The 24,996-nt window shown below is 32.7% G+C and overlaps 2 protein-coding genes across 2 annotated transcripts; both read right to left on the reverse strand.

Moving 5' to 3' along the window:
- Positions 1–7,834: 7,834 nt before the first annotated feature.
- LOC145030691 (Tetratricopeptide repeat (TPR)-like superfamily protein) lies at positions 7,835–15,016 on the reverse strand. The gene is made up of 14 exons (XM_078979090.1): positions 14,823–15,016; positions 14,678–14,726; positions 14,356–14,422; positions 13,661–13,833; positions 13,138–13,245; positions 12,819–13,001; positions 12,089–12,580; positions 11,560–11,655; positions 11,272–11,445; positions 10,957–11,184; positions 10,627–10,758; positions 9,893–10,081; positions 9,679–9,798; positions 7,835–8,574 (listed from the first exon to the last, which is right to left on the reverse strand). The coding sequence occupies exons 1-14, from the start codon at positions 14,840–14,842 to the stop codon at positions 8,182–8,184; spliced, it is 2,424 nt and encodes an 807-aa protein (XP_078835216.1). The 5' UTR covers positions 14,843–15,016; the 3' UTR covers positions 7,835–8,181.
- Positions 15,017–17,467: 2,451 nt separating this feature from the next.
- On the reverse strand, positions 17,468–24,721 carry LOC145030692 (pre-rRNA-processing TSR1-like protein). The gene is made up of 21 exons (XM_078979091.1): positions 24,523–24,721; positions 23,722–23,798; positions 23,479–23,556; positions 23,253–23,384; positions 22,855–22,905; positions 22,625–22,768; positions 22,393–22,515; positions 22,029–22,106; positions 21,835–21,921; positions 21,624–21,746; positions 21,425–21,508; positions 20,745–20,843; positions 20,461–20,667; positions 20,121–20,196; positions 19,756–19,859; positions 19,417–19,676; positions 19,203–19,289; positions 18,830–19,060; positions 18,627–18,705; positions 18,453–18,516; positions 17,468–17,926 (listed from the first exon to the last, which is right to left on the reverse strand). Exons 1-21 carry the CDS (start codon positions 24,614–24,616, stop codon positions 17,811–17,813), a joined length of 2,394 nt encoding a protein of 797 aa, XP_078835217.1. The 5' UTR covers positions 24,617–24,721; the 3' UTR covers positions 17,468–17,810.
- Positions 24,722–24,996: the final 275 nt, after the last annotated feature.

The following is a 24,996-nucleotide window of genomic DNA, read 5'->3' on the forward strand; positions in this document are numbered from 1 at the left end:
TTATATGAAAATATGTTATTTATTTTAGTAAATATTTTGGTTTTTTATATGAAAATATGTTATTTATTTTAGTAAATATTATTTTTTTATTCGAAAATATATTTTTTTAGTTTTTAAGCAAAATCTAAATAAACATAACCACGTTCAACATTTTTTTATTGTTCAACCATGGATAAAAAAATTTATTTTACATAGGATAAAAAAAATTCACAAATTTTCACATAAGATGACAAAATTATTTTTGATTGTGCACCTATATAATTCAAAAATGAATACATGTCAAAAAATATTTTTATAAATATCTTGGTTTTTTGTGTGATAATATTTTTTTTTGTTTTAGTAAATATCTTGGTTTTTTATAGAAAATATGTTTTTTAGTTTTTAAGCAAAATATAGTAAGCATAACCACTTCAACGTTTTTTATTTTAATATAAACCAAAAAATTGTAATAGCCATTTTCACTTATAAAAGCTAATAAATATAAACTTTGTTTATAAAAATAAAAGTGAAAATATATTGTTTTTTTGGCTAAAATGTTCAACATGAATGTTGTAGTAGTCGTCAAGATGAACGCGTGAATATAAAGAACGTTGAAAATAGAGTTTGGATGAAGATGTTATGATTTTTATAAGTTTTAGTTAAAATAATAACAAATATGATGATGTTAATAATACAGTATATGACAACTTTTTTTTCTTATAGTTTTTTTTTAAATATTTAAACAAATTTTCACATATAAAAACCTTTTTTTAACAAAAAAACTTTTTTAGAAAATGTTTTTATATAGAAAAAGAAGTTTTTTTATGTGAAAATATTTTTTTGTATAAATATGATTTTATAAAGAAAAAAACATATTCGAAAGTAAATTTTGAAAAAAATAATACGTAAAAATACTAATTTAGGATGAATTTGTAAGAAACTTTGGAATCTTGGCCAAAAATATAAATTTTGGAACAAATTTGTAACAAAAATTAAAATATGGGCCAAAAATGTAAAATTTGATAGTGGGTAACCTGTTGACCTGGTAAAAAGGGTCAAAGTGAATATAATTCACGGCGTTTTTTATATTTATTAAGACAAATTTTATTAATTTTATATATATTGTAGCATTATAATTATTTTTTTTATAAAAAACTAGGGGAAATAAGAGGTTATCGTTTCCTAGGCAGTAACGAATCTATGATTAAAAATCACAGATGTCCAATTCAAACGAGTAACCGATGGGTTTATCAGGTTATAACAAAATACTCAATGTGAAAAAACACTTAACAATTAATAAAAAGGCACATACAACCTAAAAGGATTTATGTCTTTCACTTTAAAGACAACATACTTTGATCATTTCACGTGGAGAGGTACACAATATTTTTGTTGCAAGCCAAATTTTATGTATCAATTGTGACCACCAAAAATATTCATAAATTATGCTATTTTTAAAAACATAATATTACAAGTTTTTGTCTCAAAAAGGTAGAGCATCAGGGGAGGACCTACTTACATCCCCAAAAATATAGATAAAATTTTGTTTTTAAATTCATTCAATTCATAAGAAACTGAGATCAAAATATTCGAAATAGTTATATTGTAACATATTATCAAAGTACAAATCCTAAAATCACTTAGTATGGAAAACCATAGAGTGATACGGTGCGATCAATTCGGTCTCTTACCCTTCGAACTAGAAATACCTGAAACAGAAAATGAAAGCACAAAACTTAGTAAGTGTCACAATTAGGATTTTTTGTGCCTTGTAACCAACACTTAAGCCAAATTATGAATCAAAAACATAAGAGCATGTATGATGCATACTCTATGACAGCAGAACTTCAATCAAACACCCCATGCAAGCAATTCAAATAGTTATTAAGCAATTGGAAACCCTAGAAGTTCTTGTTTAAGTCCATTTTGGACTAGGACTTCCTTATTGGGCCCAATGGACCAATAAGCTTCCAATTTGGCTATCTTGGGCTTAGAACTCTTAAATGGGCTCTAATTGGACCCACTTCCATTTAATTCAATATTTTTGACCATATTGGGCCTAGAATATAATAGATAAATTATATGAATCATTTTGGACCATAATTAACCTAATCTAGCCTAATAGGTCATAAAAATCACATTTATATTTTTTTAGGGCCAAAAATCATCTAACCTAGCTATAATATGGGCTTAAGGGCAAAAAGCCCAAAAACCTCCTCTCACCCTCCCCATTCTCGGCCCAAGCCCAAAAGAAGAGGAGAGTTGACTTTGTGTGTGCCACCTCACAATTGTTCAAGGGACTTCCATGCAAGAAGACTCAAACATCCATGCACTCACATATTTCCATGACTAGCTAACTCTTTTTCTCCCTCTCTCTCTTGCTCTCGGTCGAGTCCAAGCACACACACACACACATTTCACTCTCTTTTCTCTCAAGGAAACTCTCTCATATCTCATCCATATTTCGAGATCTAAGGAGGATTCAAGGGGATTTTTACACAAAAATCATCATCTAAGGTAAGAAATCTCTTAGATCCTTAAGCTAGCTACTTCATTTCATCCAAAAATCACCTCTTAATTCATTCAAACTCATGATCTAGCACCTAAGAATCATCCAAGTTCGAAATCTTCCAAGGAAGGTTGCTAAGGCCGAATTTCTTCTCATTTTCTTCCAAAAACCGAAACTACACCCAAAGGTGAGCTTCATACCCCCTCTTTTTCGGTTTTTATAAGTTTTTTGGGGGAGAATACAAGCAAATGTGTAGATCTATGAGTATATGTATGCCTTGTGTGATTTTTATGCTTATATGTATGATCTTATGTGATTGTGATGTTTATACTAGTCAAAAGAACTTAAAAATCGAGATCTACAATAAGAAGAATGAAATAAGTATAACTTATACCAATTCACACTAATCAAGTCTAGAAAAATAATCTAGTTGGTTAATATGAACATTTTTGGACTTAAAACCCATTTTTGGGCTCAAAATGCCAAAAAATACAAAACTAAGGGGCCCAAAACGACAAAATATAAATTCTGAAGGTTGAGATGAGTCTAAACAGTTTCTAATATGTATTTTCTGGATATCAACACTTTTGAAGGGTTAAAAATGTGAATTTTAAACATAATGGGCCAAAATGGGCTTTTCGGCCCAATAAAGCCCCAAATTGCGAGATTTTTGATTGGTGGGGCTGAACCTGCACATTTCTGTAAAACAGGGGATTACTTGTGTACTAAAACTATTTCAAGGGCCAAAAATGCTTTTCAAATTAAAAAGGGACCAAAGATGCAAAAATTTTCCATCTTGGGCCAAAATTGTTAAAGTTGCGAAAATGGAGGTTTCAACCGAGAAAATTTCATTTTTGACGGACTTACGCTGTTTATCAAGTAAATTTGTGCTAAAAATGTCTTTCCGATAAGTTTTGATACTAAAGTGTCAAGAAAAATAGTTTAAGGACTAAAATCGAAATTCTTTTATACACAAAAGGTTAAAAGTGTAAATTTTATCCAAGAAGGGGCTTAAAAAGATAAACTCTAATTCTTAAAACAACAAATCCCTTAAAATAAAAATACGAGTACTACGTCTACCGGCGAAACGTAATAATAAATACACTTTCAACACCAATATCGTTATCAAACGAATTGATTCGGTCCCGAATCAATAACGAATCAAAAATCAATAAACAATGGTACTTCAATACACATGCGGAAATTTACGAGAAGTCAATACACAATCTTTGGGCTTGAAAGTTTCAAATCGTGCTTGTTGGGCCTAGCTAGCCCAATGACATGATCTTTAGGCCCGAAGGGAACGCGCTTATATGTTATTGGGCTTTGTATGACCTAATTCCGTGTAAAAGGACTTTCCATAGCTTTATTGTGCTGTTGGGCCCCAAGGGTCCTTTGGTACTGCTAGCAAAGTCGAGAAGTCAAATGCGAGTCGGGCCAAGTGCCTTTCGCATTCACGATAGCCTTGAACGACTTATGAAAATAAGGGGGGCTTCGTACCCTCTTTTCTCCTCGGTTGTGGGGCTATAAGAAGTCAGGGTGGTTGGATTAAGTGAGTAGTACGGACGACGCCTAAGGGATCGTTTGTATTTGTTAGTTGTAAACTAGTCATTTTCATTAATGCGTGATTATAACGACTCACAACCCATAATTAATCCAATGTCACCTGGAATTATTGAAAACAACATCGTATCGGAATAACACAAACTAAGCCACGTAATTTGATGTATTGGGAAAACATCGGGTTTTCCCTGGGGAATTCACACTCTTAACTATGTGATGTATACAAAGTCTAACAATTATTCACGTTTATAATAATCAACAAGCATACTTACAGATCTTCACACTTTTTCTTACATACAACACTTTTTTTAGAAAATATCGGATTATTTGTGGTTTTCAAAATTATGCAAATCATTCTTTTCAAACCTTACTTATGAACTCACCAACATTTCATATGTTGACGTTTTTCCAAAATACTTGTATTCTCAGGTAACAGGTAAATTGAAGAAAAATGTATCCAGTGATGTCATAATGTTTGTTTAATTAGTATCGAACAGTTTATGTTTTGGGAATGTAATGTTTTGAACAACGTACTGAATGTAAACAATATCGGTTGTAATATTTCAATGCATGGTGACGAATGATGTTATGATTCATGTATAATCATTGTGATGGTATTCAATTGAGTCACAAGAGCCCTCGGACGTTTCCGCCGTCTAGTTCGGGGGTGTGACAGTAAGTTCCCCAAAAATACCATATACTAAACAAACATATTGCCAAGCATATATGGGTGTCGGCCTACCCCTTCAGTCTATTTCAACCAGATATTGTCAAGCATATCTGGGTGTTTGCTTTCCCTTTCGGTCTATCTCAACCGGATACTATCAAGCATATCTGGGTGCTTGCAATCCCCTTCGGTCTATTTCAACCAAATACTAGATATATTTCACCCCATACTACTACCACATAATTTCATAACAGAAATCACAGAGTCATCAAGCAAATACATGCATGACTGACAATTATCACAAAGACAATCATCACACTAGCTATAACATAAACTAGTGGGTCGGCCTTGGTTCCTTCAACCCACGGTTACTGCGAAGGAAGACTCACCTCAGACTGTGAGTATCAAATCGCACTCAGCGCAAAACTCGCGAACTCCTCTCCCTATAGCACAAGCATAAAACCAAAATTAGAAATTAGGTCACCTTCTAACCCGAAGGCCCAAAACCATAATTTTTGACTTAAGGCAAAAGGGATCCTATACCTTCGCCTTATTGGGCCTCCTTTCCTCCAAGACCTAAATCCAACAAACCCAAAAAGGCATCCCAGTCCACTATAGGGCCTCTAAGGCCCAATATGGACCAAGAACCCCTAAACATGGCCTTAGGCACAAAAATGACTTGCTACAATCAGGTGGGCCCGATGCCCAACTTACTCAACTCCAAAGCCAAACACCAAATGAGCCCAAAAACCTTCTAGGCCCACTGACTGCGTACGCACGACGTACTTGGCTTGTACGCAGAGCGTACGCTATTGTTGACTAGGGGTCGAGGTGTTGACCCAGTACGCGCAACGTACACTAGAGTACGCATGACGTACTGGTTTTCCATCCCAAACTCACTTCCATGTCTTAATCCTATAAGACCTGATGTTCAAAACTTAGATCCAGGCCCGTAAAAATGTCCTAAGCCATAAAGTTGCAAACTTTATGCTTTTGTATGCAAGGATGGGGCTCAAAACATGAATCAAGTTCATAAGAACACTTAGATGCTTCCTAACTCTTGCATGATTGAGGCTTAACCATCAAGATCCGATTTTTATGACTCAAAACACCTCCAATAGCTCAAAAGGACAGCTCATATGGTCTGAAGTTGCTCATCAACTCCAAGAATCCAAACTATGGGACCAAAAGATAGCATTTTCTACCCTAAACCTAGATCTAAGCATGCAATGATCAAGGTTTAAACTTTATACCTTGAATGGGTCAGAAATGGTGCCAAACTTCTGGATCTACAGCCTCTTCCCACACAATTGCTTCTTCCCAATCTTCCTTCGTCCTCAAAAATTATAAAGAACACCAAAATCTCTCAAGAAAGCTAACAAATGCACTCAAGGTGGTTTAGGGTTCGAGATCTGCACTTCAAGGGAAATGGAGGCTGAAAAGGTAAGGGACTTGGGGGACACAAGGTCCTTAAGTAGAGTGCAAACCCTAAAATATCCTTTTAGTGTCATTAACATAACATATAAGACCATTTGGCTCCCTAATTCTTTATCGTATCCTTTTTTTTCTTTATCCTTTTTTCGTTAGCAGTTCAAAACTCCTTATCTTTCTCATTCACTACTCTTTATACAATGAGTGTAAAATGACATGTGATATATATGCCATTAAACTAGCTGCCAGAACGAGTTCAAGAGATGAGGATCCAGGTGGAGAGTTAGCACACGATTTTGTTAGTACCATCCAACCGAATCCAATTTAATTGTTTACTTATTCAATTTCCTCTTCCCCATTACTTAGAAAAAGTGAGCCACCGGTTCAGGTACAAGATACTATCATTACCGCCTGGACAATTAGACATCCAACCCGTAATCGCTCGTCTCAGACTCACGTACGCCATCCCGCGCCCAAATTATGGCTAGTACGCTAAGCGTACCTAATGAGTACGCCCCACGTACTAACCAAGGGACCAAATTTTGAAGGAAATTTGCATAAGGGCTAAAAGAAAAAAGTACCAAAACCTGAATGTTGCACTTGGTGTCTCGGGGTGGCATAGACAACCCCTCAAATTTAATGTAAATTTGTCAAAATCCATCACAAATCTGTCGGAAACCCATTGTAAATCCATTGAAATATATGTTACAAAGTCCTAATAAGTGTAAATATGTCGGTGAAACCATTTTATGACAGAAATTGTCTTCGAATCTTAGTTTTTCTAGTAGTGCAACCCTTAAAAAAATTGTGTAACCCCTCTTTCTGTGTCCGCCACTCATAGCATCGTTTAAAGGTTATATACAAGAAATAACAATGTACTTCCATTGACTTGGCAGATTAAGCTCAATCGTATCCTCACTCGTCTTTGCCTTTCGCATGGTGGTTTGGAGTTGGATTCGATTTTGTGTTGTGTCTGCGAGTCGGTGGTGAAGTCGTCCAACCATATTTTTATTTTTGTCTAGGTTGCAAGTTCTGTGGTCCTTAATTAGTAGGTGGTGGAATATCGTTTGTCCTAATTCATCAACAATTGGCTCTTGGATTTGTAGATTTTTTTTTTTTTGCAGGGCGAAAGAAAGATTTTGATACGGTTGTTATTTTTGTTTTTTGTGTGATTTGGAATTATTGTAATAACTTGGCTTTTGGCACGGTCAAGCCTAAAAATGCAGCGATTTTCGACAAAATAGTTTCTTTTTCGAATTTTTGGATTAGAAATAGATCTAAAGTATGTAATTTCAGTTGAATTTGGTGGCTGAAAAATCCAGCAATGGGTTCTTTGACTTTCTAATTTCTTTTTTGCTAGCTTCTTGCTAGTTTTAGTTATTTTCTACCCTTCCAAAAAACACTTCCATTGACTTGTTTATTATAGCATTGGACTATCATTTTTTATTACATTATGGTGCATTGAAAATTTTACCTTTTATAGCAAATATCATCCAAATACAAAACAAATTGTTTTAATTTGACAGATTTACCAACGTGCAATGTCCTAACAGGAAAAATACTAAAAGTGCCATGCCATAATTAAGCAGATCTCTTGAAGTACAGTACCTTACTAATAACAAAACAAAAAAAAATGTAATACTATAATAAAAAGAGATGAAAATAAAATGATATAATAAACAAAATAAAAATAAAAGTATATCTTGGTATTAACTACAAAAAAATTGGTTCATCAACAAAACACAACTAAGCATCACCAACATCATGGCCAAGGATGCTTCTGTAAACAAAACCTCAAAATTCCACTACTTTGCTATAACTAAAACCAAAATCCCCCCAAGTCAGGTGGTAAAATTACATTATTGCCCCTTAACACACTTTTTAAACGTAAAATACCCAAACCATGTGGGTGACTTCCGAAACATTAAAGAAGTGAATTCTACTTCTTTACCACCTAAAACCAATGTTAACCATCTGATGCTTCTTCGAGAATTACGAGTCGGATGGCAAAATTACCTTATTGCCCGCCACTTCATGTAGAAGATCGGTTTGTAGCCGCGAGCTGCTGGACCCAGTGGCTTTGACCGGTCAACCAGGAGATCTGGTTCCCAGCCATGGCACACCATCTGAGGTTGAAAAGGGCAACCGCATGAATTTCATTGGAATCTTTGAAGAGGTTTAAAGCTCTTAAATCGGCTTCTGAATCTTCTGCATAGATGAAATCCTGTTCGAAAATTGTTTTGTATTTATGGATATCTTGTTGGGGCAACATGTTTATGCTCATAACTTGTAATGCTTCCATAGCTGTGGTGAAGCAATCACGGTTTACGTATGCTGAGAAGACATGAGCACAGGTGTCGGGGTCCGGTGGGACCCGCTCTTGGTGCATACGATCCATTACATACTCTATTATGTCTATTCTATCCTGTAAAATAAGTTTTTACAGATAAGGATTTATAAGTTTTATTTTTATTTTTTTTCTCAATGGATTAGTAGAAATGACAAAAATAATGAACACGATTTTGTTTGTGGTATAGCATCCTACTTTCATTTATTTCTATTACAAATTACAATATTGTTTTTTTTTTTTTTTTTACTATCATCGCATTGTACTTTGAAAAATCTACCCAATTATAGAAAGGTACTTTCATTTTTTGGGTTAATCTCATACAATACCTTATATTTTGTGTTTTTTCCGGATTAGACCTCTAACTTTATTTTATTTTTTTCTGAAAAAGACCTCGTATTTTTTCCGAAAAAATCCTCAACCTTGTCTCATTTTTTCCCGAAAAAACCCTCAACTTTGACTTTTTTCGGAAAAAAACCCTCATTCTTCAAATTGTTTCCGAAAAAACCCTCAACCTTTTTAGTTTTTTTCCTGAAAAACCCTCACATTGTACACATTTTTTCCGGAAAAAAAATGACTAAAAGGGCCGGATCGAAAAAAATGAAAAAATGCAAGGTCTTTCGCAAGAAAAAAATGAAGTTGAGGTTTAATCTGGAAAAAAACACAAAATATAAGGTTTTTTATGAAATTACCCCTTCATTTTTTACGAGTAAATTGCAAAATTGGTCCCTGTGGTATCCCAAAAAAGTGCAGTTTGAGTACATTTTTTTTCATTCGCATGTCAGTCAAAATTTTAAAACTTCCATGCAGATTGTCCCTTGAGTTAACTGCCTTCTAAAAAAAGGTTTCAAACTGCACTTTTTAGGATACCACAGGGACCAAATCTGCATGGAAGTTTCAATTTTTGACTAACCATGCGAATGAAAAAAAAAATGGACTCAAACTGCACCTTTTGGGATACCACAGGGACCAATTTTGCAATTTAGTCTTTTTTTATGCGGACATTAAGCTTTGAAAGATCAACCCAATTATACCTACTTGGTAGATTTCTCAAATGACAAAAGATTTACCACATTAAGTTAAACTTTTATACAAATTAGGCACACATTTATTTTTTCTCAAATATAAATAAACATGAAACATATTTTAGTATTTAAAGTAAGTATATGATTAGGATAACACCTTCCAATTTGCTACTCTGAGAATGGTGTTGAACAACAGAGCATCAAGTTCAATTCCTTCTGAACAGGCTTGGTTAAGAAGAACCAATGCTTCATCAAAATCACCCAATTCCAACACAAGCTGAAACAGATTGATTTGAATCATTAAACTCAACACACCAAGTGATGATAATGATTAATGAATCAGTAATTTTGTATAAATAATGTTAAAGCACCTTTATAAGAGATGTATAAGTTTGTGTTTGTGGTGGATAGCCATGATGATACATCATGGCAATAAAAGCCTGAGCAGATTTTAAAGAGCCTGTAATAGTGCAGCAGTCAATCATGATATTATAAGTCACATCATTTGGATGATACCCATGTGACATCAATGTTTTGAATTCATTTATTGCCTTCTGACCCTGTATTCACATTGCAACATCACATGTTATTACTTACACAACATACGAGATATATAGCAACCTACTTTCATCAACCATATTTTATTGTTTGCTGCTTCCTTTATGTTATTTTGTTTCTAATTTGTAATATTTGTAGTAAAAATCATGAATCTTTTACTTCTATTTGTTTGCATAAGAGACATTTTTCGAGGGTAATTTGGTCATTTTTTATGTGAATTTGCATGTTGGACTAGCACTGCAGGGGCAATTTGGTCATTTTCGGAAAGCCAAAGATGAGGTTGAGTCAACTTGATTAAGAAGAGTCAAAATGGGGAGGAGAGGAATTAAGATCAAAAATCACAAAGTCAAAGATGGTCAAAACTGAGATTACTCTGTTTGAGCACTTACTTGTCCTTCTTTGATATAAATAATCTACCTGATTACGGAATTGTACTTCCAATTTATTTTTTATCAAGACATTTTATACTTTTGAAAATCTACTCAATGGGAAAGACAAGTGAAAAGTGGTTTGTATAATCGGAAAAAAATTTGAAAGTAGAATTTACCTCTTTAGCCTCAACAAGTGAATGCAAGACTATGTTGTAAATTGGAGCTCCTGGAGTAGTTAATTGGTTTTCTGCCACATGCAAGTAATGTTCAATCTCACTTATCATCCCTTCTGATCCAAGTGCTTTCAGCTGTAATTTGTACATCAAACAAAACCATATTTTTAACTATTTATATCCATCTTATTTTCTTTAACTAAACAACTGGATTGTTGTTTTACTTTTATAATATAGCTTTTTCTGATCATATTCAGCATTTATGAATGTAAAATTACCTACCTATCCCTAAAACTTAAATAAAAGAAAAAGGTCAGTCACTGATTGACTTACCAAGTTCCTTATGGATACATAACTGTGTTGAATGCCATTTCTGATCATATCATTCTCTATAGCATTTATTCTTTTAGCAGCTTCTGCTCGTGACTCATTATTTCCATCTTCATAAGGAGCATTCACATTTCCAAACAATGAAAATAGCAACTCGTATGTTGTAATATTAGGAGCCACTTTCAACTTCTTCATTTTACCAAAAACCTGAATCCCACGTTCAGGTTCATCCTGCAAGATTAAACAGAAATTTCTCAAGATAATTAATGATACTATAATTAATAATTAATGTAAATTGTGTAATATATGATTACTAACGAGTGTGCCACATGCTCCAAGCAGCTGATTATAAGGATAAGCAGTTGTACATTGACTCATCTCACTCAAGAATGACTCAGCCAAATTCAGCTCCAAGTCTTTACTGCATCTTGCTGATAATGATGCAAGAGTTGAATCAAGTGGCTTCATATTCCTTTCTTGCATCAACTTTACCTGATGCACAAAATACCCAAAAACAAAAACAAGCAACATGTTTATCAAGGAAGGGGTAATTTGGGAAAATGTGAGGGGTATAATGTCTATAATAAGAATGGAAGTACTTAATACCACTTTCATGCCATCATGGAAACCTTTCTCCTGAAGAAGCACTCTAATAAGGCCATCATATGCACCTCGTGATGGTTTGATGCCAAGATTTTGCATCTAAAACATTTACAACAAATTAAATCAAAAAATGACAAGTTGTCAACTTTGGTAGAAATACAACAAAACACAATGTATTTTCACCAATATCGATTTTGTCAGTGATTAAACAATTATACCTTCTTTTACCATTGAAAAAACATTTTTTTTCCAGTTACCTGGTTTTGAAAAAGGTTAAAATAAGGATAAGCACAACAAACTTTCATCATTTTATCGGGTTTAGCCACTTAACTTTTTTTTTTGGGTGTTAATTAAACCATTATACCTTTTTTATGGTTTGAAAAACCAAAATTTCCAGTTACTATGAAAAAAGTTTAACATACATAAAAGCACAAGTACTTTTCTATATTTTGCCTAAAGGGAAAATACAATCTAAAATCTAATAATATGTAATTTTTTTGTAACTAAAGAACATACAAAATGATATTAGTACCTGAACAAATAACTGCTCTGCCAGCTCATGGTTTTTCTCCCGTGCACAAGCTTGTATAACATCAGCAAAAGACAACCTCAAGATCCTCATAACAAGACCAATATTTGAATTTCTTCCAACATGTTTGACTTCTTTCAAGTCAAACCCACCAATCTTTATATGGTCTTTATTATTATTTTCATATATGGAAGGAACTGAAGTTATATTATTAAGAGTCTGACATCTGTCCCATTCTAGATTACTGTAGAAAGGTATCGGTACATCCAATCTTGAAATGACCAAGTTACCCTCAGCATTTTCCTTGATACTGAATCCTCCCCTGAACACTAAATCCACTAGATGTCGTAAAGCTTCACATGCGGACCCCACGTCTCCCAACCTTGTGAAGGCCCATATGAACTCTCTTAGAGAAATGAAGTTGAAATTGTAATATTTGGCGTACTCCTTCCAAATGTTATGGACATATGGCAAATTTTTCTGTAAAACTGCAAGCTGAAAGAATAAATTTAGAATAGACTCACTTATATAACAACGATTTTTTAGAATAGAAACTTGAAGACAACAAAGAGAGAAATTAGCATTCAACGTAGCCAAATTAGATTCTGAATTTAATATTCGCCTGATAATTAATAATGAAAAGGTGCAATGATATCACAAGAAGAATGAAAGTACTTAGCCCTTTAGTATTTAATCGTGTTTTGACATGATGATGATTAAGGGCTTTACATACCTTGAGAAGCTCAGTATATGTTGTTTCATTCTTTCCCACCATGTCATGCTCCATTAGATCCAAACATTTACTGGCATGAGTTGCACTCTTTAGTTTAGCAGAAGCTTCCAGAATGGTGTTATATTTGTTAAGAGAAGGATAAAGATCTGGACTTTCCTCAAAATTACTCATCAAGTTGAATGCCTACATAAAATAATCCAAAAAAACAGATCAACAACTGTTTTTTTCATGAGCACAAGACATTAAAGTAAGTACAGTGACATCAGCAAGAATAATAAGGTTAATGATATAAGAACAACTGTGTATAAAAGGTTTATACCTCCTCTATGTAACCTCCTTTGCAGAGGGCTTGGATCATAAGAATGTGGCATTCATTGTTGATGTCAACTCCTTTTTCCTCCATTGTTTTCCAAATCTCTAAGACAAACTACACAGAAGAATAAATTCATGTAACACCTTAATGACACAGGACTCAATTACAAGTTCATACAAAATATGCAACAACATTTAATTTTATGACCAAAAGATGTAAAATTTTACCAAGGACCTGTTATACTGACTGAAACAAAATGCATAATTCGTGTCAGTTGCAAAAAATTTGTTGAAAAGTGAAACAATGTTGCAAAAATAAGAATTATGGAATGACACATGGTTGCATATTTCGGTCCTAGAATGATTAATGAAACATGAACGTATATTCAGCATTAAAATCACTTTGTTGCATAAATTTGCATGTAACCTAGTCAACTATTTGCAGATTTATAATAGGCTGTTCTACTTCTAGTTACTTCACAATTTCCTAATTAAAATATAATCTTTAGTAAATTCATTCTGAGGCCTACCGGTGGATCAGGTATGGATGCACAATATTCAAGAATTTTAAGAAAATTGTTAGGTTTCAACAGATGATTGTTGTAGCCAATATGAGACAGCAGACTGGAAGCCCTTTCTCTTTCTCCCAAGTGAAGTGCATTCATGATTTGCTTCTGCACTGATGTCGGATTCACTGGATAGCCTAAACCACAATGGTTTAATTTAGTAATAGAATTATCATTAAAAGTAATTACATAGTAGTTTAGTGATGGAATTAAGAGTTAAATGCAAGATATAGCAATACAGTTTCATTGATTTGTTTATTGTGGAAACCTATTTCATTTCTCCCTATTACAGCATTGACCTTTGAAAAACTACCCAATGAGCAATATAATTCAAATACAAAGCAATTTTGAATGCTATAATTGGATAGATTTTGTAAAGTATAACATCCTAATAAGAAAAAAAGTTTGAAAGTACAATGCTATAATTGGATAGATTTGTCAGAGTGCAATGCCCTAATAAGAATAAAAGTTAAAGTACAATGTCGTGATGGAAAGAAAGAAAGAGTGGGATGCTATAATACACAAATAAATGAAAGTGCATTGTTATTTCTTGCATTTAGATCTAGAAATGAAAAGCTATGACTAAAAAAAAGGTTTGTAATTTTCAGATCATATAAATTCATAATAATTCTCCAAAAGATAAAGATGATCACTCTAACCTTCTGCTTTCGTTTCTTTGATGACTGTAATACCAAGTCTCCATTCCTTCAGTATTTCTTTTCTTCCCTACAGATCAACAGTGCTCATAAGTCGATAAAGTTCATGGCATTCTACACATTTTCCTTAAAAGAACTTGAAATTCAAATTAATTTGGATGTTGAAAAGAGCTTTGACTTTTGAGGTCAAATAGACCTGTTTACTTCAAATTTTGATGTCTTCTCAAAATTTCAAAAGAAAACTGTGAAAAAAGAAACTTCAAAACTAATGGAAAAAATTGCATTTCTTCCTTAAATATTGTATTCAGAAGGGGTAGAATCGTACGAATTCAGTTGCAGATGACTTCCGAAACGACGGAGCAAATAGCTTCTTACTGCTCAAAATAATCACATTTTAATACACAAGATAAGCAATTGCTTTGATTTGGATTGATAAGGAGTAATGTGCAGATATGGAATTATATACTTACATGGAAACCCTAGTACACATGACAAATATCTACTGTGGAGGACCTGTTCACCAGAAATAGAGAGTCTTCGCCGGAAGCATAACTGAAGGGTGGAAAGTCAAGATAGAAGTTTCAACCGGAGCTGCTAAGGTGGTCGCCGGAGCTGCCGATAGCTTCTTCGCATAATCTCTGCAAATTCCTCCCAAATTTGATGCTTGAACTTTATTTCTTGAATTTGCATATCGCAATTTAAGCCCTTATACTCTTGTCTGTAGCCAGATCACCCCTAAAACTTTACTTATTTACATCTATATTTATTCATACTATGCATTTTTCTTATCACCATATACATTCAAAATCTACAATATTAATTTAATAATTTAAAATATGTTATTAAATATAAAATATTATTTTATTATTGGTAGATTTTTAAAATGATTATTATAGAACATTTATTTGTTGATTTAAATTTATGTTAACTCCAAATATAAATCAAATATCAAATAAACTTAAAATATATATTCAAATACTATTTTCAAAATAGATTAGAAAAAAACGAAATATAGTAAATGTAGAAGAAAAAATAAACTAAATAAAAAATATCAAAATATTATTTTTATTATAGTTCAAAATTTTCAAAATAAGTAGTTTTTAATTAATTAACAAAATAAAAATAAAAATTAATATTGCATTAACTATCAAATAACGGTTTATATATCAATTAACCATTATGGTCGAAATTTTTTTTAAAAAAATCAATAGATTAGTCATTTCTAAATTAATTGGCCATAACATTAAGTTGTAGTACTACATAGAAACATCTTTAATTTTATTTAAACACAAACCGCGCGCAAGTGCTATTGAATAATATAATTTTGATAGATGTATATTTTATAATATAGTTCAAATAATTACAAATTTATATATCAAATTAGTATAAGAGTTATTATTTTATTGTTAATGTTTATTATTTTCAACATGTATATGTAAAAAATTTACGACATCCCAAAAATTCCAAGCAAAATTTTACTTTTAAATCATTTCAAACATCCAATAATCATATTAAAAGAACTGAAAGTGTATCATAGTGAATAATAATAATATCATAATACAAATCCTAAAATCACATAGTGTTGAAAACATGGGTGGATTCGGTGCAAGTCGGACCCTTCTCTTTTGAGCTGGATGTACCTAAAACATAAACTGAAAACTATGGTGATGACTAGACGGTTTGAGGTAGGATCTGGTTCAGGGTCGGTAACGGGTAGTTAGGATAGGCCAACAGTGACTGAGGACCAGATCACGGAGATTATCCATGAAGAGGTTGGTACCATTGTCCGGGGGCAAATACCAGAGTTGTTTGGTTAATAAAATATCTCTATTATGAATACAATTCATCAAGATTTTGTTAAACATAATTAAATAATTCAAGCATGAATTTGGTTAGCTTGATTACTAAAAACGAGCACTATTTTAACAAAAATTTCAAATTTTGTAGAATTAATAGTTAGAATAACTCGAAATGAAATTATCATGGAGAAATAAATTAAATAACAAGAATTGAATAAATACTAGATAGTGGCTTCTTTAATTAAGGTTGAATTACAATCAATACATACATATGTAGAAATGATTATTTGAAAATCTAAATACTTTCGAACATTAACTAGTAGAAAGAGAAACTTTTGAGGATTTTTTAGACATGAGATGAACATTTTTAGAGAATGAATATTTTTCTTGCTCCTCTCTTCTAAAACATAATATCTATTTATAAAGATTTTAAGGTCTTTAAAGTCTTGAAATCTTCTAGTGATATTTGTCATATGATCAAATATGCAATCAATAGAAATAATTGATTGTCACTCATCTTTTGAAAAAATTGTCGATTATAATCAATGACCATCTTCTTATGATAAAACATGTCATCATAGAGTATCTTCTAAAGTCTTTTGTCTCCATGTTATCATTGATAATAAATTAAATAAATGGTTGTCACTTATCTTTTGAAAAAATTATCGATTATAATCAATAACCATCTTCTTATGATAAAGCATGTCATCATAGAGCATCTTCTAAAATCTTTTGTCTCCATGTCATCATTAATAATAAATTAAATAAATGGTTGTCACTCATCTTTTGAAAAAATTATCGATTATAATCAATGACCATCTTCTTATGATAAAACATGTCATCATAAAGCATCTTTTAAAATCTTTTGTCTCCATATCATCATTGATAATAAATTAAACAAATTGATAATATTTATTTATATACTATATTTACTTACACAAAGCTCAACTCGAACTCGTTTAATATTTAGGCTCGAGCTTGGCTCAAGTTTGTTTAATTCGATCTCGAGTCAAGCTTTTAACGAGTCAATCATGAGTAGCTCACAAGTGCTAGACTCACTTACACCCCTAGTAGTTAGTCCCAAAATCTATGTTAGATTTGATGATAACACTTGGTAGTAGTTTGTCAATGCAAAGAACTGGTAATCTATAAATCTAAATTGGTTACGGATTAGTATAGCTTGGCTGACATTTAGAGTCCATATCGGTCGTTGTATGTCAAGGCTCATCACATATCACATTTGTAGTTGAAGTTACAAGTTATGATGATCGAAAAAGTAATACACCAATCCATGTAAGAAAAAAACATCCTAAAAGTAAAAGAACATAAAGAAATAAATTATAAACCATTCAATTACAATCAATTTTGAACCTGAAAAACACCCAACTTACAAGAATCAATCATAATCCGTAAACACTATCATCTTAGTTTTAAAACCGCATACAATAAAGAGAATACAGAGTGTATATATATACAAGACAAGCAAAACTTTTTTTTGTCACCCGCTATGATTAGCACTTAGCAGGAAAACAATCTGAACCAAAGCTTCATTCCCATGGTTGTGTTGGAACACTCACACTTGTCCCTCCCCTCTCTCTGTAATGACAGAGGAGGAGGAGGAACTTTTATGAACGTGACTCTGACACTCACACATCAAACTCAAGCCGACATTGGGAACCAATGTTGGGGCCATTTGGGGTATGTTCGCTTGAATAGACTCATGCACACCGTGTCATTTTGTTGTAGCACACCGTTTAATATGCATTTCATCGCACCTACAAAAATACAAATAACAAATAACATAAAATATAATAATCTCCTACATTCATTTCTTACTATTGCAGAATTGTATTTTTTTTTGAAAAGTACACGAATGGTCCCTATGGTTTTGGGTAATTTGCATGTTTGGTTGCTAACTTATTTTTTTTACTAGGAAGGTCCCTACTGTTTGTCTTTGTTGCACACTTGGTTCCTATTTTACCTAAAAAGACTATTTTGCCATTGATTTTCTAATTTATTTAAATAAACACAACCCCAACCCCACTTCCACCTCACCTTACCTTACCTTTACCTACCCCACCTTATTTAAATAAATTAAAAAATCAAGGGAAAAATAGTCTTATGTAAAATAGGGACCAAGCGTGCAACAAAAACAAACTGTACGGACCTTCCGAGTTAAAAAAAAATAAGTTAGGGACCAAACGTGCAAATCACCCCAAACCATAGGAACCATTCGCATAATTTACTCTTTTTTTGAAACTTGTACTAAATTATTTATAGCAATATCAAAAAAGAACATACCATGTGTACCAACGGGCTCTTTAATGCGTCCACGGCGACCCAATTTTGTCCAAACTTCCACGGGCTGTATAAAATTATAAAATTAATATAATACTGAGGGCATTTACGTCTTTTTTTATTTACTTTTATTTTTCTCATTGGCTACTGGAAATAAACATGTATGTATGTATGTACCTTGAACCATTTGACATCCTCAGGGTTATGGAACATATATCTTACTGCAGCTTTTGACTTTGAAACACGTTGAGGATATCTGCATCATACACACACAATAAATAACACAAAAGCTTTCAACCCAAACTATGTTACTATTTCGTCATTGAGGAAGGGTAATTTAGTCATTTGACAATCATCAAGATATCAAGTGTGTTTCTTACCCGGTCAAAATGATCTTTTTGAGAATGATTTTATCAGGATCAATACTTTTTAATGAGCCAACAGCAGCAAGGACAGGTGTGGAAAAATCACCTCTACTCTTCATAACAATTAATGGAAGAGGAGGGAAAGTGATTGGAGCATATACTGAAGCAATAGAAAAGCGTCCTGCATGAAGAAATCTTTCCATCTTGTGTTTCTCTGAATTAAAACTGTCAGTTGCAAAAGTCGGCCTGCATATTTTTTAATCAGTGGTCAAGATCTGATGATCATATGAAATATGTAAATTGTTTTAAATAAATAAATATATATATATATATATATATATATATGAAGGGTAGTTGTAAAAAATTACAAAAAGGATATGGATGCTACCTTGTGACAAACTGTCTGAATCCAACATGAAATATTAGTTCTTCTTTGGCTTTTATGGGCTCACTGTATGTCTCGTGTTTCTTTAACCTACACAAACAAAAAATTATTCAAAACTCTTAAAAAGACTTAACATATTACTACTATTGGTAAGGAAATATAAGAATGTTGCTATCAAGGGTAAAATAGGAAGGTGTGCATTTAATTAGAAAGATACCTGAAGTGAAGGACAGAAATCTTTGATTCATGTTGCAAGAGCCCACATGCGACAACTGGCATAGTCTTTCCCAAAATGCAAAGTTTTGAAGCAATATGAATAGGGACTTGTGTGATGTGAAGTGTGACATAAGAATTTGCAACTACACATTCATCTACACTTCCTTGTTCCATGTCCAGAGCTTTTTTAAGAACATGCTTCTGTGTTCTATTGAAATTATCGAATGCAAAGATTTTTGCATATTCTTGAGGTAAAGATTCCTGAAATATTAAAAAAAATAAATTGTTAATGAAAATCATTGTGTTAAATCATAAATGAGGAATAAAGAGAGGGACTTACTTTAGGGTCCCATGTGGAAGTCCTAAATGACTTTAGGCCTCTGTATTTAGCAAATCGTTTCCTTGCAGGAATATCTACAGGAGCATCAACTTCATCTGGGAACTCTGAAACCAAATTAACAACCAATCGGATTAACAACTGAACTTTTTACAAATTTGCCCTTATTTGACTTAAAGGGATAAGAGACATTCCTAAATAAGTTTTCGCAAATTTGGCCTTACGTATTTTTTCTTTTCAGTTTTCCCCAAGTGTGTTGTATTTTTTAAAATGATTTATAAACATCAGTTATTGGACAACACTTAATGGAAAGAACTCTTCATCATAAATTGTGCAGATGTTTTCTTTGACAAGAAATCAGTGAATACCTTCATCTTCAGCATGTGCTTCTTTTATTTTTCGAATATCTTCTTCTATCTGCTCCTTTGTCAAGTTGTCATTATCCTGCAACCATAAAACAAACACACATCATTTTTATGTAAAGGGTGAAATAAAGTATATGTTTTTGTGTAACCTACACTTATATTTAATTATTATTCATTCACAAAAATTAAAAAAACACACATATATAATCATTCCATGTGTTCCCTGATTCCATCATACCAAACACTACCAGTTGCAATTCTTAGCATAACTTACCAAAAGATTCTATGAAAAAACACATAATCATCATGCAAACAACAACAAAAAAAAGAATTGTAAAAATACCATCATCATGGAATCAGCTTCAGTTTCATCATCAGAATCCCTAAGCTTGAGTGAAGCTTGGTCATCATCAAGGTCAAACTTCCTACTACCACCTTGACCAGAGATGTCATACTCTCCTCCTTCATCAAGTACCATGCCATTACCATTCTCTGAATCATCATCACTATCTGTACCAGATACATCAGAATCATCCACAATCCAAGCTGCCTGTAAATTCAAAATTATAAATATTTATTTTTATATAAAAAAAAAAAGACAGTTGTAATGTTGGGAAAACTGCTTACCTGGTATTCAGAAGTACCCCGAGGAAGAGACCTCTTTTTCTGCTTCTTCTCCTTCTGTACTCTGTCAGCATCAGCCATCTCTGCCTCTGTTGGCCATGTCTAAAAATATAACAAAATACAAAAGAAACACCAAGTCAAATACAAAATTAATTGAAAATTTCACTCTTTAAAGAAAGAGTCATCCAAATAAGAAACTGTTTTCACTGCTATAATAAGATAACATTTTTCAGTATATAATGCCCTAACAAGAAAATAGTTGAAAGTAGAAAGCTATAATTGGGTTATTTTTTCTAAAGTAGAATGAATTCAAAAGAAAATAATCAAAAGTACATTGCTACAATTGGGTAGATTTTTCAAAGTACAATGCCTTAATAAGAAAAATACTGAAAGCACAATGCCTTAATGAGAAAAATAATGAAAGCACAATGCCGTAATAGAAAGAATTGAAAATATGATGCTACAAAACATAATAGACAAATAAAGGAAAGTATGTTGCTTGTACTTGCATTTAGCTCATTTAACGAATATCAACTTCAACAAAAATCTTTCTCCAAAAGAGAGCGAATAAAAAAAGAAAGCAAGTAAATTTAACAGATTAGATAAAGCACTATACAAAAAAAAAAATACAAGAGTGAATTATTATAAATAAGAATAGAAAAAAAGTAGTATGTAACAGTTACCTGTTCGCCTTCCAGAGGATCAGGTATATTTTCAACAAGTAAAGGCTCTTGCTTCATAGGATCTGGGAGTAAAGTTTTGATGACCTGCAACATTTCATATTGCAATATCAAGTAAATCAGCTGCCAGATATTAAAATTTAAAAGTACACAAGCAGATCGAATATTCATTTAACATTATTCATAAGAGAATAATATATACCTGTGAGTCATTCATCTCATCTGCATCCATAAAATCACCTTCTTTTTTCAAATTCAATGAACATGGATCCTTACGAACTTCAATCTTGCCCAACTGAAAGTCACCAGCACCTGATACATGAACCTGATGAAAACTAGGTTAGCCACTCAATCAAATATATCAACCCACAAAATGACAACAAAAAACTTTTAAAAAAATAAAAATAAAATACCAGTTGATTCACTGAGAGATTGCGAGCACGAACATAACCAGTGACAAGAAGTGTACTTTTTCCAAACTCATCAGCCACCATGTCAACCTGCCATGGTATTATTACATAAGCTGCCATACTACAAAGATAGATATTGTTTCAAATAAATAAATAAATAAATAAAGTGAAGGATTTGCTAATTATTAGGACTTCACCTTTTGAGCCATGATGTAAGGTCGTTGGGTACGCCAATGAGGTATCACAAGCCTTTGCTCCTTAAAAAGCATCATGAACTACATACAAGCCATGTCAAATTAAGAGTTAAGCCACATGAATCTGACATTTACCATTGCTTTAGCTCAAGCATATTAAGAGAGAGCTGTTTCTTTCTGAATTATGAACTTTAGCACTTAATCTGGACAGTTATACATGGCTCCAAACTCCTCTCGTGTTAAAATTGATGAATATTTTGAAATTTGGTTTGATATGTAAGGGTAAAATAGTAACTTAGGTTAATTTAACGGTTTGAAAAAAAAAAAAACAGCCCCTAAGTTGTTCATTGGCATTTGGGGGACATACCTTGTGTAAGTCATCTTTTGTGTCTGCAGGGTAAAACTTGCAATCTTCAGGGAATTCAGAAGAAAGGCTAGAAATGCATGTCTTCTTAATATCATTTCTTTTTTTTAAATCAGAAGGTAAATTCTGCAGTGATGGATATACAAAAAAAAAAAAAAAAAAAAAAAGTTATTCCACTGTCAATAAAAACTAAATAATTAACTTTTAGAGACAAAGAATTTTCATAAATGCTCACTCTAATGAAAACAGCAGAACTTGGTAAACCAAGAACCCTAAAAACAGAAAGGCATTGAGAGCCGAATTCATCCATGTAATAATTGGAGCTATCTTTTTCACTTGAACAGTTACCAGAAGCCACAAAAACAATCAAATCTGCAACCTATGATAGAATTTGACAATTTGTTACTTGGACATCAATATAAATTAACCAAAAAAATTATGTTTCAATCAATGAAATTGAAGTACCTTGGCCATTTCCATGCATGCCATAAGATCACCATGAGGTGCTTCTACAACCTATAGAAACAAGGAAAGGTAAGATACACTCATACACCTTAACCTTCACCTTTAAAGCTCAATGTAGCCTTCATCAATCAAGTAACTTAAAGAACACAAAAGTTTTATAAGGTCTATATAATCCTTTCAGATGTTAAAACTCTCGGGTTTTATAAGGCCTATCATCCATTCAGATGGTTTATAAGGCCTAATATCAAGATAAAGCTAAATGCAAGAAATAACAAAGTACTTTTATTTATTTGTATCTTATAATGTTTATCATCCATTCAAATGTTAAAACATTCAAAATATAAAAACTTAATACCATGATAGGGCTAAATGAGGAGGTAACGTTATGTGGGACCTACCGTTGCTCTTAGCCTGTACTCAGACGATGCAACTGCTGGAAATTGAGTTGTATTATTCTCATTTGACAATAATGCAGAAAGATCTCCTGCTAGTGAGCTTACATTTGTAGAAGCAGATAGACCAAATAAAACCTGAAATGTATAAAAACAGATGGGAAAATTCAATGCCAAAATAAATAAAGTCGCACAAGGTCGATAAAGTAAATTCAACATGGAAAATACTCACAATAACACGAGGAGCACTAGTTGTTGCACTTGTAGTTCTTTTCTCTTTCAAAAGGGCAGCTCTCTTCTGCTCTCTCATCTACATCATTCAAACCAAATGATCAATGGGGGTAAATATGTAAAAATTCAGGAATTAATAGGGAAAGCCTAATTTCCCAGACTTTCTTTATTAAGTCGTTCTTTCTGCATCAATTCAAAAAGAAACATTAATATATGGCAAGTTCCAGTGAGATAATCAAATTACCATTTTGTTACGTTGTAATCGAGCAGCCCGAGCTCCCTTCATGGCATTGCGATCAGGCTTGTTGATCTTGCTTTTATCTAATATCCAGTCAGATAATCAGAAAACATGTGGGGAATAAAACTTTCAATAATACACACAATTCCTTAATCCTTATTCTAAAATCATATTGCATTTGCAGATTTGCTCCAACGAACAAAGCTACACATACTCTTAGTGTCAAATGTAGTTTCCAAATGCAATGTTGATATGGATGTTGTTACAACTTTAAACAAATGTAGCATCCTATCTCAAACAGCCAAGATTGTGAGAAAGTGAGCTCCTTATAAGCCTTACTTTCTAGTTTCCAATAACTTTCAACAAAACGCTATTAAATTTAGTAACAGGTGGTCCAGAAAAGAGAGCTAGATGAGGTTCAAAGAGCTAGATTATGAAATATGCCTATCAAACTTGGTACATTACAGTAGCTACCCGGACTTGGATGCTACCACAACCATTCCTAGTGTAAAACTTGTTACAACGTTAGAAAAATTCATATAATATTTTGAAGTTTCAAAATCACAATCAACTTTCTAAAGATGAATGAACCAATTTCAAAGTATAGCTCTACTTTTATGCACACCGAAACAACATTCCAAATTCCGAAATCAATAGTGTAGCTCGTTTTTATTTGCAACCAAGGGGGTAGTAATGTTTCAAACAAACACGTAATTATTTTACATCTTGCAGTAATTCCATATTTAGGTGTGTTGTATCAAAAAAGCAAATTAATAAGACACAAATAGGTGTGAAAAAACTTCGAACCTTTGACGGATGTTTTGTGAACATTGCGAGAGGATTTCGAAGCAAAACGAGTCTTATGCGACTTATTGACTTGAGCTCGAGAACCACCCGCCATTGTTGCTCCTGCTGAAGAACACGTCTGGGTGTTTTCTTGTTCGAACTTCGAACTAAGAAATAAGTGAAGGGGGCAATAAACCCTAACTGGGATTTTACAGACGGAAAGCATGTTCGTATAAGTATTTATAGGATGGGCCGGGCTAAAACCCACATCATTTAGCCCGCAGACCTTCCCAGTCTCACGTTGTTTCCTTCTTTTACATATATAATAGTATATTTATATAAAAAATAAATAAATAAATAAATTAAAAAAAAAAGTAGTAAGGACAAGTTTATAAAAGGGATAAAAATGGTATGATTCAATGAGAAATATTTAGACCGACATATTTGTATTTAATAAGAGAGTTGATTTATTACACAATAATTTTTCTCCATACA

This window comes from Lactuca saligna, chromosome 2, assembly GCF_052625555.1.
Source record: "Lactuca saligna cultivar CGN05327 chromosome 2, ASM5262555v1, whole genome shotgun sequence".
In the NCBI taxonomy this organism is placed as follows: domain Eukaryota; kingdom Viridiplantae; phylum Streptophyta; class Magnoliopsida; order Asterales; family Asteraceae; genus Lactuca; species Lactuca saligna.

Excerpts from the sequence above, each read along its gene's own strand:
- LOC145030691 (XM_078979090.1), bottom strand. The coding sequence starts at position 14,842 with ATGTGTACTAGGGTTTCCAT. Across the intron at positions 11,656-12,088 it reads CAGAGCAGTTATTTGTTCAG|ATGCAAAATCTTGGCATCAA; the intron begins GTACTAATATCA and ends TAAATGTTTTAG. Across the intron at positions 10,082-10,626 it reads CACTTGTTGAGGCTAAAGAG|GGTCAGAAGGCAATAAATGA; the intron begins GTAAATTCTACT and ends ATGTGAATACAG.
- LOC145030692 (XM_078979091.1), bottom strand. The coding sequence starts at position 24,616 with ATGGCGGGTGGTTCTCGAGCTCAAGTCAATAAGTCGCATAAGACTCGT. Across the intron at positions 21,922-22,028 it reads CTTACATCATGGCTCAAAAG|GTTGACATGGTGGCTGATGA; the intron begins GTGAAGTCCTAA and ends ATACCATGGCAG. Across the intron at positions 19,061-19,202 it reads TTCAGACAGTTTGTCACAAG|GCCGACTTTTGCAACTGACA; the intron begins GTAGCATCCATA and ends AAAAATATGCAG.